The sequence below is a fragment of the Cantharellus anzutake genome (genome assembly GCF_015039405.1).
Source record: "Cantharellus anzutake strain C23 chromosome Unknown EI90scaffold_114, whole genome shotgun sequence".
In the NCBI taxonomy this organism is placed as follows: Eukaryota; Fungi; Basidiomycota; class Agaricomycetes; order Cantharellales; family Hydnaceae; genus Cantharellus; species Cantharellus anzutake.
Window position 1 is genome coordinate 48,094 of NW_024067064.1, and position 15,548 is coordinate 63,641.

The 15,548-nt window shown below is 49.0% G+C and overlaps 1 protein-coding gene across 1 annotated transcript; it reads left to right on the forward strand.

Moving 5' to 3' along the window:
- Nucleotides 1-13,792: 13,792 nt before the first annotated feature.
- EI90DRAFT_2856666 (uncharacterized protein) lies at nucleotides 13,793-14,907 on the forward strand (the record flags this gene model as incomplete). The annotated part of the gene is made up of 2 exons (XM_039053774.1): nucleotides 13,793-14,124; nucleotides 14,526-14,907. Coding segments are annotated over 2 exons (714 nt in total), but the record flags the coding sequence as incomplete, so codon positions are not given.
- Nucleotides 14,908-15,548: the final 641 nt, after the last annotated feature.

Consider the following 15,548-nt stretch of genomic DNA (forward strand, 5'->3'; position numbering starts at 1 on the left):
AACTGCTAGATGGATGGGAATGGCTGCTCAACCACCTGGTGGACTAGTGGGAGCAGGCAGTGGGAGGTTGGGCATGAGAATGCCCTCCTTGCTGCAGTTTTGTCATGGAAAGGATGAATAGGGAAGTGGACATGGTTCCAGGGTTACAGGTGTGGGGTTACAGGTGATGGCAAGTTGAGTGACAGATACAATCGCAATACAAGGGTTTGTCATATCCATCCACAGCCATCATCTTCCCCTACCTCCGATCCTTCTGGACTACCTCTGCTCCTTCTTCACTAACCTCAGAGCCCCCATATTCCGCAATCACCTCCGACTCCCTTGATGGTCACCACCCCCTCTTTTCAATATATTACCTCTGTGTCATGACCATGCATTCTAACCCAGATGCCGGCCCTTATTCTGTTTCCTTTTGTTTCATTTTGTCACCTGACCCATTCAGTTTCTTACTATATATATATGTATATTACATTATTATAACTTTAGTCTGAATATCGACATGGTTTGTCCCCCCTAACAAGGCAGCCCAAGCCACTTTGAAATGTGGGCACTGAGACAGTAGGTGGGCACAGCGCTCTCTTGGAGTTGCTGAGGCCGAAGCCCAACCCCGGAGCCTTGTCCCTGCCAGTCGTCCCTATTCGCCTGACCCGTACCTAACACTCCGCCTCCCTAAGTATGGAGCCCTGAAGGCCTCCGGACAGCTCCAACGTCTGCTGGCACACTCCTGCCCCTGCTGGGCAATTCACTTGCTTGCCCTGCAAGTCTACCTTTGGGCCTATCCCTCCTTTCCATTTCTGGGTTATCACCTGCCATTCTGCTAACCCCATAACCCGACTCGTCAGTAATATTCAGTCAGCTAATGTTTAACTCTGTTAGCTCCACTCCGCTCAGTCCCGCCATTCATGGGACCGCCTCGCTGTAACTTAGGGCTCCTAGCGGATCGGATGATCTGCGGATATCCGCAACCGCATCCGGAAATTCACGGATCCGGTTTTGGATTTTCAGAGGAAAATATCTGCGGTTTTTAATCCACGGATTTGCGGATTATCCGCAGTTTTATCACATGATTTATTGCTTGCAGATATGCAGGAGATCTGAGGCAAATAAGGGTGAAATTCCCCATATTTACTGTAACTCCTACTACTGTGGCTTGTGAGAGGATAATATCCGCAGTTTCTAGTCCGCAGATAGGCGGATTATCCGTGAATTAAATATATCCCACTTTCCTAGATACCCTTCCTATATTTCCATATTTTCTCCCAATTTTTTCAAGTCCTATCTAACCACCCAGGCCCGTTATTTCCAAATTTGGCATCTGACACCCATCTTTTGTGCCATTTTCCCCATATCTCTGTCAGTTCTCCACCAATATGGACATATTTGGTATTGTTAGAAAGCTCTCATCAGGGCTATTCTAACGAAATATAATTTTGAAACGTATTATTTATAATCCGCAGTTGATCCGCATATCCGCGGATTTCTAACCGCCGGATACGGTTTTTGTTTCAAACCTCTAAAAATCCGCAGATTCTGATCCGGATCCGAACTGATCCGATCCACTAGGAGCCCTACTGTAACTATATATACTTAAAATCGACTAGAGTTAATCCCCCTTTTAGTTCTCGCTGCCAGTAAGTAAATTAGGGCATGGACGTGTAACTTGGCACAGTGCTCCTGGTCTGAGTCGCTGAGGCCGAAGCCCTCCGCCATGGAGACAACTCCTTCATCTCACTTCCGGTCTCTAACAGGGTTGTAGGTTATGTATTGGATAAGGAAAAACATTTTTCAGCATCTGCCTTACACATCATATGACTTCTAACTATCTAATATAAAAGTCATAATGGTCAAGGGAAGTCCCTTGAAACTCAACAAATCCCGGTGGGAAAGCTTGGCATGGGGTTTGATGGAGAAGTAAAATGGGGGGAGGCCCTGGGTCCACCTACTTGAAACCATGGACCATAAGATTCTAGTCTATATCCATAACACCAGTTCTCCCTGGGGCTTCATGGTAGAGGGCCTTCACCCATCACACTCCTGCAACCTCACCTCTAACCACCTGTGGCTGAGCCATACAGTCTGCTTCATTTCCATTGACCTCCTCTCATACCGCCCAACCAGTTACACTGCAACTCTCTGTGGCTTTGGGGTCGGCCTCAACGAGACCAACATAATAAAAAACATGATCTCCCAAAAAATATCAGAAAACAAGTCTCCAATCAGAGTCTTCCTTGGGAAGGTGTCAGAAACCAGATTGAGACGAAGGAAGGTCTCCGTGGTGGAGGGCTTTGGCCTCAGCGACTTATGCCAGGAGCACTGTGCCAAGTAACACGTTGCAAGAGGGCTAGTGGCTCTCTATGCTGACTAAGCTTGTGGGGCCAAACTCTCCAAAACTCCTACTTTCTCTCTAGACTCGCTATGCTCTCGATCCTTAACTCCGTGGTGAGTTCTCCGGGATTTCCGCAAGGTCCGGGCTCAACAAATCCACTACCCACTCGTTGCAGGCTAGATTGTTGCCCTTATTCCTACTGTTGGAATTCCACACACTCACACCCACTCTAGTGTGTCCTAGCACCTTAGAGAATTTTTGGGGGAGGGGGGAACTTCTATTCCAGAATCCGGTATGTACAGGATATAAGGAACAATTATTTTTAGAATAATTGATGGGAAATATTGGTACCATATGGCACCTGCATACCTTATTAGTCGAATAATAAAAAAAGGGTAACAGTATCAATAAAAGAATATCAATCAATAACTGAAATGATGGTGAAATATGAAAATAAGAGAAAATAAGCGATATCTCAACGGATTTACGGAATTAAGATCCGAAATTGGAAATTTAGCTGAATAGAACTATTACGCAGCCGATAAGCATTTTTTACCGATTTATTAGATGCCGTTGGAATGAGTGAGGCTGGAATTCTGGGTTGCCGCTTGAGATTCCCACACCCACACATACTCGTGACCTGCTGTGCCTAACTTCTCCAACACGGAACTCCATCAAATCTCCACCGATTAGGACGTTCTTGGTATCGATGGGATCGTACGAATTAGCACTATTTTTAGATGTCAAATCCGTACTGAGTCATCGCATGGATGGAAGTGGTTTTATAGTCGTGAAAACGGGTATCCGAGCCGAGTCTGTGCGTGGGCGATTATCCCGCCTACACCTAACTTACTAACTGGCAACCAGAACTAAAAGGGGGTAAACTCTAGTCGATTTTATTACTGAGGTGTAACCTATGTACAAGTTGAGTATATATAGTTACAACGAGGGCTGGCCCGTAAATGGCGGGGCTGAGCAGAGTGGAGCTAACATTAGCCGATTGAATATTACCGACAAGTCAGGTTACAGGGTTAGTGGAATGGCAGGTGATAACCCAGAAACAGAAAGGAGGGATAGGCCTGAAGGTGGGCTTGCAGGGCAAGTGAGTGAATTGCCCAGCGGAGGTGGGAGTGTGCTAGCGGACGTCGGAGCTGTCCGGAAACCTTCAGGGCTCCATACTTAGGGAGGCGTAGGTAATATATTGAAAAGAGGGGGTGGTGACCATTGAAGAGAAGCGGAGGTGGTTGCGGAATATGGGAGCTCCAAGGTTAGTGAGGAAGGAGTGGAGGTAGTCCAGAGAGTTTGGAGGTAGTGGAAGTCAATGGCCGAGTATGGATATGACAGAAGGTGAACATTCATGAGGACGATATCCTCTGGATTGCAAACAACTGTGAAGTGTACCCAAGAGGATATGGCCCCCTGTCCCATGGCAGAGACCTCAGCCCAGGGGAGCGCTGAAACCCGACCCAACTCTGACATCACTATGTGGGAAATACATGTCCCCTTCTTCTCCATTCCCAACCCCAGCATTGGCCCATCCATGACCAATGGGTCCACCTCTTCAAAACCACCACATTTGTGGGCAAAACCATGGGGAGCAGCAGGCCATCAACAGTAATGTCTGCTGTCATACCTGTAAAGGGATTGACCACACATTCTCCATGTGCCCAATCCATGACCACTATGCCTGGCATGAACTCAACCCACATGCAGAGTCCATGGAGAAAGATGCAAGAGCTGGATCTTCCCACCCCCCTCCACCCAAAAGGGGCTGCAATACCCCACACAAGCATGGATGGGGCCAAGGTGGTCATGACCCAAAAAGTAGCTACCAATCCCAATCCACTGTACATACAACTGGTAGCTACATTGTGAATCAACCCTCTAACCTGCTAACCCCAAGCATGCCCAAATCTACTGGACCATAAGGTGACAGGAAAGCATGCTAGCCTTCCCCAAAAAAAAAACACCCCTGATCCCCAATTAGCCAGCAAACAATCAAAACACATAAGAATGAAAAAGAAAAAAGGACTCCCAACATCCTTGTCACAGCTCATCTGGTAAATGGCCTCTGCCCCCTGAGGATGGACAGCTTATACTGTTTTATGGACACCCGATGATGGGGACAGTTGATTGGAAAACAGACCCATGCCACAACCCACTCTGCCTAAGAGGTGGTAATGGACCTCCACTGAACACACCCAACCTAAAAATCATGGCACTCAACATAAAAGGAGCAACTAGCCCAACAAAATACAAATGGTCAGCCATCATACAAAAAATGAAACAAGAGAAATATGGCATCTTGTGCCTCTCTGAAACCCACACAGACCAGCCACAACAGGCCTATCTGGACAGCACATACAGTGCCAAGTGGAACATCTCACACTCCTACAACCCAGACCACACCCACTCAGGTGGAGTTGCCATAATAATAAATAAAAACATAATTAAGAAAGACCCATCCATATTGAGAAGCGTAATCCCCAGCCATGCTCTCCTCACCGAAACTGAATGGCAAACCAACAAAACTATGCTGACTATATATGCCCCAAACATAAACTCGAGCAACAACAACACCCAATTCTGGGTTGACCTAAACCAAAAACTAGACAGCACCCCAATTGACATAATGCTTGGCAACCTCAATATGGCTGAAGAGGCCTCTGACAGACTACCCCCCCACCCAGACCCTGAACATCAGCAAACTTGGTAGGGAGCTCTCAGAGCTCTGTGAGCAAATTGAGTCTTTTTGCTGTGCACCCTCTACACATTGGGTGGGGAAAATTAAATGTTTGAATGATTTTATTCTCCTAAGGATGCAGAAGTGCAAAGATAATATGTATATACATTTTTGGAAATGCATATTAAATGGCCAGCATCATTACTTGAAATGCTCTATGAGCTCATAGAGCTTTTTGTTTTTAAATCATGGATGGTCTTCATATCTTCATGAAATCTGCTTAGTTATTTTGGCACCAGTAGTGCAAAGATAATATGGATATATATGTGTAAAATGGCCATTGTCATTGCTCTGAAAGCTCTATGAGCTCAGTGGGCTCATAGAGTTCATATACCTTTTGTGTTTACTAAAATCTGCACCTTATTTTTTTATTGCTATTTACAAAATTTGAGGAAAACTCTGAAATTCAAAAATTTGCACTTTATCTTTCATCTCATTTCTTGCTCAAAACTCAACCAATTATGATTCTATGTGAATTGGAAAGCACCAAAGTGTGGCAATGTAACCATGCATGTTATGTAGGGTATAAATCAGTTTTAACAAAGTGTTCCAAATGAAGTAAATTGAAAATACCACCCAATAAAGCAAACAAAAAGCTGATGTATTCTTCAGATATCATCCAAGCCTTTGACACCAAATTTCCCATGGTCAAAAAGCCATGGTTATTTGGCTCACTGCCAGGGCCCAGCCCTTGTTCCATGACAGGCCCAGGGGGATCCTCCTAGTCGCTGGGGTATCTAGTCCCAGTCTGAGATCCTCAAACTCACTGAGGGGGCTAGCCCCGGCCTTCACAGGAAATGAGTTGAGAACAAGGGTAACCTTCTCAACCTCCTGTGAAGCCGCTACAAATGGGAGTCAGGAACTATACAGTTTTCAGCTCTTTGCTGACTTTCCATAAATGGCACCCCCCCCATGGGAAGATTCTGGGCAAGCTGCTCACCCAGAAAGTTCCTGTGGTTGTGGCTGTGATGGTTTCTGGGTGAGTAACTTGCCCAGAACTTTCCCATGGGTCTGCATGCATGTGGGATTGTGGAAGAGTGAGGGGCTGTGCCCTGACACTCACCAAAACATGGTGGGAGACTTTCTAACACTGAAACATACATTGCTACATTGCCCCACTTTGGCACTTTCCAATGCACATTGAATTGTCAAAAAAGTGAATTAATTTTTTTTCCAATTATTCCTAATTTCCTGAAATATCTCTCCCTAACTTATCCCAAATTTTCTGATTTTCCCCCTGATTTTTTGGACATTCTCCTTTTTTAGAAAGTCCCCATTTTCTGAATTTTCCTTAATTTTCCCTGACTTTTTTTCAAGTTTTTAGAAACCCCCAAGTTCCCCCTCATTTTCCTCCCATTTTCCCCTTCATCCCCCCCCTCAATTCCCCCCCCCCCCCAATTCCCTCTGCAATTCCCCCCCCATCCCCCCCTTCAATTTTCCCCTCATTCCCCCCTCCAAATTTCCCCATTTCCCCCCTCATTTCCCCCCATTTCCCCCCTTTAATTTTCCCCTCATTCCCCTCCCAATTCCCCCTCATTTTCTCCCTCATCCCCCCCAATTCCCCCCCATTCCCTCCCCTCAATTTTCCCCTCATTTCCCCCCCATTTTCCCTAAGTAATTTCAGATTAACTGCATTTATATCCCCAAATTTGGTCTATATATTGATTGGGCTACATACCCTTGGTGTGTGGTGCTGCATTGGTGCTGAAAGTTAAGCTGAGTTTGTTCAGTCCCTTGTATGGTAGGGACTTGGCTATGGCTGGTCACATGATGCCATAGTCAATGCTTTTAAATTTAAATTTTAATATCAGGTAAATTAAACACTCAGGGAGCTCATATAGATAATAGTCCCCTGTGTGCAAATATAGCTCTATGAGCTCTCAGAGAAGGGGACCTGCAATTTCAAAGTACTGAAGCTCTATGAGCTCTATGAGCTCTCAGGCCTCTGCATCCAGGTTTGCTGATGAACCTGCTGTAACAGCATTCCAAAACTTCACCACCCCTCTCTGATGGATGGAGAGCAACACACCCAGCACCTGAAAAGAACTTCACCTTTGTGTCAGGGGACGCGTGTGCTCGCACAAGATGCTCCGATAACCTAGTTGTGATTAAAGCCGGGGGAAAGGGATGTCCCCATCTTAGGGTCAGCTATATACATGTAGAGTCCAGCAATAAGGAAACCAAACAGATTGCCGATAGAATCACGTGATCATAGAATGTTCCAGAACAATGCCGGAGATGATCCGGGTCACCAGGGCTTAGGTAAGCGGAGTAGACGGGAATTACCGGCATACTTCCCACGCGCATACATGCAGCCGGCATAGGGTCCAGGGTCATTGCTGATCCCTGACATCACCTCCTCCTTTAGGGTTATCGCCCTGATAACCCACTAGGCTATGAAATCCTTGTTGTTCCTCGACAGGCGCGCCCTCAGCGGCGGCAGCGGGGATAGAGTCGGATGCTCGGCAATAGCTGGGCTAGGGTCGGAGTGGGTATCCTCACGGAGTGGCACGTGGTGGCGGATGGGTAGAACTGCAGCCGGACCGATGTCGACGGACAGCAGGGGGTAGGGTCTGCTACAACGAGCCAGCGGTGGCCAGCGTTAGCGGCGGTAGTGGATGAGGGGTGCAGCAGGGGTAGAGGGTCGAGGGTCGGCAGAATGTAGGGAGCGCTGGGCGAATGTCCGCAGCGACGGCCGATAGTTGTCCTCGGTAGGGCGGTGTGGAATGCCAATCAGCAGGTGGGTATCGCTATTCACACAGGCAGGGGGATAGGGAGTGTTGAGCGCTTAACCCTCAGGCGCTAGAGGTAGAGAGGGAGAGATCGCCGGTTTTGGGCAGATATAGGAGCGCTAAAGGCGCTGTTTGTAGAGAGAGGAGCCCTGTGTAGAAGTAAAGCCTGGGCGGCAGCTGTAGGGAGGAGCGAGGTAGAAGGTAGGGTGGCGGGCCGGGTGCTAGAGTAGTGCAGGCGACCCTTTAGGTGGCTTTAATCATCTGTCAGGGGACATGCGTGCTCGCGCAAGATGCTCCGATAACCTAGTTGTGATTAAAGCTGGGGGAAAGGGATGTCCCCATCTTAGGGTCAGCTATATACATGTAGAGTCCGGCAATAAGGAAACCAAACAGATTGCCGATAGAATCACATGATCATAGAATGTTCCAGAACAATGCCGGAGATGATCCGGGTCACCGGGGCTTAGGTAAGCGGAGTAGACGGGAATTACCAGCATACTTCCCACGCGCATACGTGCAGCCGGCATAGGGTCCAGGGTCATTGCTGATCCCTGACACTTTGGCCATGGAACCAGAACATCCTTATTGTGAATAGACAGAATATACACATCTGATGCAATTCGAAACCAAGCACTCACTTGGGAAATCCTAAACCCCAATCTAGTGACAGCTGACCACCAGCTGATCTCTGTTGAGCTATATGATGACCAAGCCCCCAAAATCAGCAAAGGTTGATGGGCTACTCCCCTGTACTTCACCAATGACCCAAACTTCCTACAAGAGGTCGAAATAATTGGCAACAAAGCCCTTGATGAGATAGCTAGGCACAACAACACCCAAAGCACTTTCCAAGATTTCATAATGGCAGTAAGTCACCTAGCCAAAAAAAATGACTAAAATTAAATCTGGGAAACTCAACTCAGAAATAAGATGCCTCACATGAAGATGTGACAAAGCAATGAAAAGACTAAACACCACTGACACAATTCTTGCAGAGATTACACAGATCCAAATACAAAACCTAACCAAAAGGATAAACAAAATTGAAAGAACCAAACAAGTGAAATCAAAAGGCCAATCCAGAGCCAACAAAAGAATACTGAGTGAAACCACCGATAAGTACTGGTGCAGCTGGGGAAAAGAAAAGAAATCCTGCAACACCATTCCTGAACTAAGAGTACCAGAATCCAAGCCCCAGTCTACACCTCCATAACCAAAGAAATGTCTGCTATTGCAGCCAGGCACTACAATGCCATTCAGTACAGAGACCTCACACTCACCCCCAATGAATGGGACCCCCACCTAACAATCATGCACAATAAGATCCACAACTGAGTCCCACTGGAATCCACTGAATTGCCTCTCCCCTGACCCCAAGATGACATTGCCAAAGCCCTGAGCCAATCACCCAATGGGAAGGCCCCAGGCCTCAATGGCATCCCAACAGAACTATATAAGAAGCTAGACATGAGATGGAGAAAAGGGAAAGAGGACAACCAAGGCCTACACATTGTCAGCCTCCTAACTCACTTAGCAAACAACATAGAAAAAAATGGCCTGCACCCAAATATCTGAAGGCTGGATCTGCCCCCTATGTCATATCCGTGCATACCCGACCCCGCCCTGATTTCCGGACCTCCTTCTCCCCACCTCCGGAATCCTACCCTACCGCTGCCCGTTCCGATATTCACCTTCGGTCCTGGCACCACACCACCCTTCACCTCCGATGCCACCCCCACTCCTCCTTCCCTCTCCTCCCCTATCTCCGTCCACTCCAATACTCACCTCAGACTGAACACCACCCCTCTCGCCACCCTCCTTCTACTCCTCCTCATACTCCTCCGCTCCCTCCTCACAACACCTCCACCCTTCCATCATCCTCCTACTCTTCTCCCATCCGCTCCGATACTCACCTTCGGACCTGACAACTCCCCTTTCCGCCACTCCTTCCCTCTTCCCTTTCTCCTCTCTCCTCCCTCTGGTACTCTTCCGCCAACCTCCCGCCAAGTTACGACCTTCCACCGCTGTCCCATACTTTGTACTTGGGCACCACTCGTACCTTTGCTCCGAGCCTTTGTCATAGTCCCTACCTTGGACTTTGACTCCACCTTGGTCTTAGTCCATTGCATTGGTGACCTCATACTACGTAAACACCATTGCCAATATTCCTCGGACTTTCAACCCCGCCTCCGTAAGCTCCGTAAGCTCCGCAACCTCCGAGCTTCGCGGATCACCTTCGGCACTTTCGCCGCTTGTAATGTATCCCTTGCGTTTTCCCCTCATCCCTATTTGGACTGCTGCTTCTTCCCATTCTAGCCAGTTAGTCACCATCCCCACTTCTCACCATCCTCCTGCCCCTCTGGGCCTCGCCCTCCCTACCTCCTTTCAGACATATCACAGGTTCTGTCTTATGACCTTCGGTACCACTCCGCTTCTGTCTACCCTTTGTTCCCGTTCAGACGTCTTCGTTCCGATTCAGATCCCCTTTGTTTCCTTGTGCTTTTGCCCCCTCCATTATATATATCGGCGCTTGTACATACTCATATCGGGCTCAGTCCGAAATCGACCTGAAATGCCCCCTAGAGACTTCCTGCTCGCCTACTGTGAAATTAAGGACCAAAAGGACAAACAGCAATGGCACAGCGCTCCGCTTGAGTTGCTGAGGCCAAGGTCCCTCCACGCTAAGTCTCCGATTCCACTCCGGAGTCGTCTGAATCCGCCCATCTCTAACACCCTATACAAAAAGAAAGACAAAAGGGAAATTTCAAACTACAGACCTGTAACAGTACTCAATGCAGAATACAGGATCATAACAACAGCATTAATGAATAAACTCTCCCCCATTGCCCCCCACCTAGTCCATAAATGCCAAGCAGCCTTTATCAAAGGCTGAAGTATCTTTGACCCGATTGACCTTGTAAACCATATGACAGACCTATGTGAGCTCATAGGTCAGGATGGTGCAATTATTGCTCTCGACCAAGAGAAAGCCTATGACCACATCTGACATGACTATGTCTGGAAAGTCATGGCAAAAATGGGCATACCCCTTCTGTACATATCAGTGGCAAATGGCCTATATGTGGCTGCAAAAACCAAAGTTATCTTAAATGGCATAATAAGCGATGCTTCCTGATAATCAGAGGAGTCTGCCAAGGTGACCCCCTATCATGCCTACTGTTCAACATTGCTATAGAACCTCTCTCTATGGCCCTAAGAGACTCCACGGCCCTCTGCAGCCTTGAAATCAATACCCCCTCCCTCTCCCAGAGGACAATCCTTTCATTATTTGCCGACAATGCAGCAGTCTTCCTCTCCAAAGACAACGACCTAACTGACCTCTTCTCAATCCTAGACCGCTGGTGTACTGCATCTGGAGTGAAATTCAACCATGAAAAAACTGTTGTCCTCCCAGTGGGAACACCAGAACACAGAGAAAGGACTTACAACAAGAGATGCATAAATCCCCCCAAATAATAATTTGAAGACTCAATCACAATCCTGAAAGATGGCCAAACTATGAGATACCTAGGGGCCCAATGTGGCAACAAACCAAACCACAAGGACCCCTGGCCTGCCATCATGACTAACATAGAGAAATCTCTCACCCAATGGAACAAGACCTACCCATCCATTGAAGGCTGCTGGCTTATTACCCAGATGACTATCAGCAGAATGATGCAATTCCACACCCATGCCCAAGGCATGCCCAAAGAATATGAGCACCAACTTGAAAGAAGAATCCACAAGTTCATATGGAACTCCAACAGCCCCCCCCCCAATCAGCATGAATCAACTCAACTGCCCAAGAGACCAAGGCAGGAAAAATGTGCTCAACATTCAAGACAGAAATGAGGTGATCTGCCTAACCAAACTCCAGCAGATCCTTGACAGATCCCCCAACAGACCCCCAGCCTCCAACGCTGCAGAAGCGATACTAATGGCCACCTTCCCCAAAAACTACAACCTAATGACCCTGACCACCCCTACATCCTGTCACGGCCGTGCATTCCGGCCCGTTAGCCGCCCGTCCCGATGCCGCCCGAGCCCGTTCCCGCTATGCGAGCGTGAGCATGAGTCCCAACCTCAGCCCTATCCTCCCTGAGGACTCCCTGCTCACTCCCCTGCTTGCCCCTAGGCTCCCCTACACTTGGCCGACTCCCCTGCTGCTGCACCAACCTTCCCACCCTGAGTCCGCCTCCGGCACCGTGCCCAGTGCGACTCCTCTACCCCGCCCACTTGGCCCCTACAGGGCCGCTATCATCCCCGCGCCCGACTCCGGCCCAACTCCGAGTCCAGCGCCGCTACGATACCATCGCCGCTATCGCGGCCCTACACTCTTTCCTTTATTTATCTGTTATTGTTTGTTTTGACCCTCGGTCATTGCCGGCCGCTATGCGGCCAACCCCGCTCCTTCTTCTTGTTTGCTTCCGGACCCTTCGGCCTCCGGCCCGGGTCCGCTTCCATTCATTTCTTCTTCCTATATATATCCTGTATGATACTTTATTGTACCTTAGCTCTAATATCGATGTGACCATGACCCCTAAGTCCTGACCCCAACAAGGCAACCCCAGTGAGTCCGAAATGAGGGCCAAGAGACAACTAGGGGGCACAGCGCTCCTTTAGAGTCGCTGAGGCCAAATGCCCTACCCTCGGGCCTTGTCTAAGGCATCGCGGCCATCGCGGCCAATAGCGGCCCACATCGGCGACCTTCGGTGCCGACCCCGGACCAGTGTCTAACACATCCTCAACGCATCCATACAAAAACCCTTCCTCAAAACATGCTTCCACGATAGAAAAATCCTGACCAAACTACATGACACCTTGAACATGGGTGCCTAAGACTTGACCACCCTGCTATTGACCTGGAAACCAAACTTAAGAACATAACCTATCAGTGACCACTCAATGATGGCATCCTGTCTAAGAAGAACTCACAACTGCTTCAAAGTCAGAGACCTCCTAATCCAAATGGACGCCCAAGAGGATCCAACCCACAACCTCACTGCAAAGCGATGTGTCAGGGCACAGCCCTCAACCCCACTCACCCTCAGACACCCTTCCCCTCTCCCTATCCACCCTCTTCCCACATCTCCCCATTCCCCCTATCCTTCCCCCTACTGCTTCACACAATGATGCACACGCACGGACCTGTGGGAATGTTCTGGGTGAGCAACTTGCCCGGAAATGCACAGCCACAGCTGCGGGAACTTTCTGGGAGAGTAACTCGCCCAGGACACGTGGCCGTGGGAACATTCTAGGCGAGCTGCTTGCCCAGAACTTTCCCATGGGTCACACCCATTATGGAAAGTCGGCAGCAAGTGGGAACTGTATAGTTCCTAGGGTCCTTTTGTGTCGGCCTCACAGGGGGCTGAGAAGCTTACCCTTCTTCTCAGCTCATTCCCTGTGAAGGCTGAGGCTACCCCCCTCAGCGACTTTGAGGAGTTAGCAGCTGGGGAGAGTACCCCAGCTCCCACACCTGACCTCATCCTCCAGCCACTCCCAGCTGGGGTCCGGATCCTGACACAATGCCAATGCTGACCCTGCACAACCTATAGACAGAATGGCTGCAAGAACCTGGAAGCATGTTACCACACTGCAACAAAGTTAATCACAAACCTTACAACCCACATAGTGATACTCACATCATCTCCCCACTAACCAACACTTCCCAAAATCTGTGAGACTACATGCTATCAGTGACCCAAAAGACATCCAAACATTCAACCCAACACCACGCCACTGCTGTCCACTCCACTACCACTTCAGGATCTTCAGGAAAACTTCCCCCAACTCTCCAGACTCTCCAGACCCCCATCCCCCCTTACTCCAATGTCCTGAGACATAGTTGTCTACATGGACAGGTTGTGCATGCAAAACGGAAACACCAATGCAAAAGCTGGGTATGGCATCTGGTATGGCCCTGAAAACCTGCTAAACACCAGCAACAGAGTCCATCCCCTCCTCCCACAAACAAACAATGTGGGGGAAATGCTGGCAATCCACCACACTGCCTCATACACTGCAACCAACTCTAACCTCCACATTAAGTCCGACTTGAAATGGTGCATTGACACACTCTGCCACAACCTGAACACCCTTGAAGACCTAGACTATATACATGCCAAACATCAATACATCACCAAATTGATGGTAAGTGCCCTAAGAAACAGAACTCACCCAACCTCCTTTGAATGGCTCAAAGGCCACATGGGCATCCAAGGCAGTGAAGAAGCAGACTCCCTGGCTGCACAAGGCACCCAAGAAGCCCTGGACCCAGGCCCACCTGTGAACCCTCCACCTCCTCATGTACCCAGCAGTGTGTCAGGGTCCATCCCTCATCCAGAGGGGACGTAGCGATGAGGCCTGGGAGTGGCACTGGAGAGTCTTCTCCAGCCACTAATTCCTCAAAGTCGCTGAGGGGACTTGCCCTGGGCTTCACAGGGAATGAGTTGAGAAGAAGGGTAACCTTCTCAACCCCCTGTGAGGCCACTACAAAAGGAGCCTGAGAACTGTGCAGTTGTCAGGTCTTTCCCGAGTTTCCATATTAGGTACTGTGGGAAGATTCTGGGTGAGCTGCTTGCCCAGAATGTTCCCACGGGTTCGCGTACCTGTACTATTGCGGAACAGTGGAGGAAAAATGGGAAAAATGGGGGAAGGGTGGTTAGGAGGGGGGAAGGGGTGTCTGAGGGTGTGTGGGGTCGAGGGCTGTGCCCTGACACAGTGCCTGCCTATCCTCCCTGACACAATCCATGGCAACAAAACTAATATGCAGAATGAGAGTAGCAAAAATGACCAAACACAGAGATAGAGTGGCAGGAAGCATCACTCACATACAATCCACCCTCGAGAGCATAGAAAACAACATCCCTGCACAAGACAGAATCTGGAAAAGTTTAAACAGCAACCAAAGGGACACATCCCCGGAAATCAGAAACTTTCTATGGAAACTCACCCACAATTGCCTCAAGATAGGCAACTACTGGTTGAGAATCCCCAAATATGAACACCACAGTGAATGTGAGCACTGTCAACAAATGGAGACAATAGACCACATACTGTTTGAATGCCCACAGAACCATGGCAAAAGGCTTTGGACCATTGCCAAAGCAATATGCGATCGCAGGAAGATCGCCTGGCCAACCAACCTCAACATCTCACTGTCAGGGGACGACCTCTGGGTCCCCATGACCCCTCTCTATGGCCCACAGCCTAACCTATAACCACAGCTGTCATATCCGTCCATGGCCATTATCTCCACCACCTCCAGTCCTTCTGGATTACCTGTCATATCCATCCCTGGCCATCGACTTCTGGTCCCTCCGATCCCTCCATTCCAACTCCGCTCCTCCCTCACTAACCTCGGAGCCCCTGTTATTCCGCAATCCTCTTGGTACCCCTCAATGGTCACCACCCCCTCATTTCAATTTATTACCTATGCCTCCCTAAGTACGGAGCCCTGAAGACTTCCGGACAGCTCCAACGTCCGCTAGCGCACCCCCGCCTCCGCTGGGCAATACAATCGCCTGCCCTGCAGAGCCCACCTTCGGGCTTATCCCTCCTTTCCGTTTCTGGGTTATCGCCTGCCTTTCCGCTAACCCCGCGAACCGACTCATCGGTAATATTCAGTCAGCTAATGGTTAAACCCCGTTAGCTCCGCTCCATTCGGCTCCGCCAATTGCGGAACCGTCTCCGCTGTAACCATATATATATCCCACTTGTACATAGGTTACGCCCCAGTAGAAAA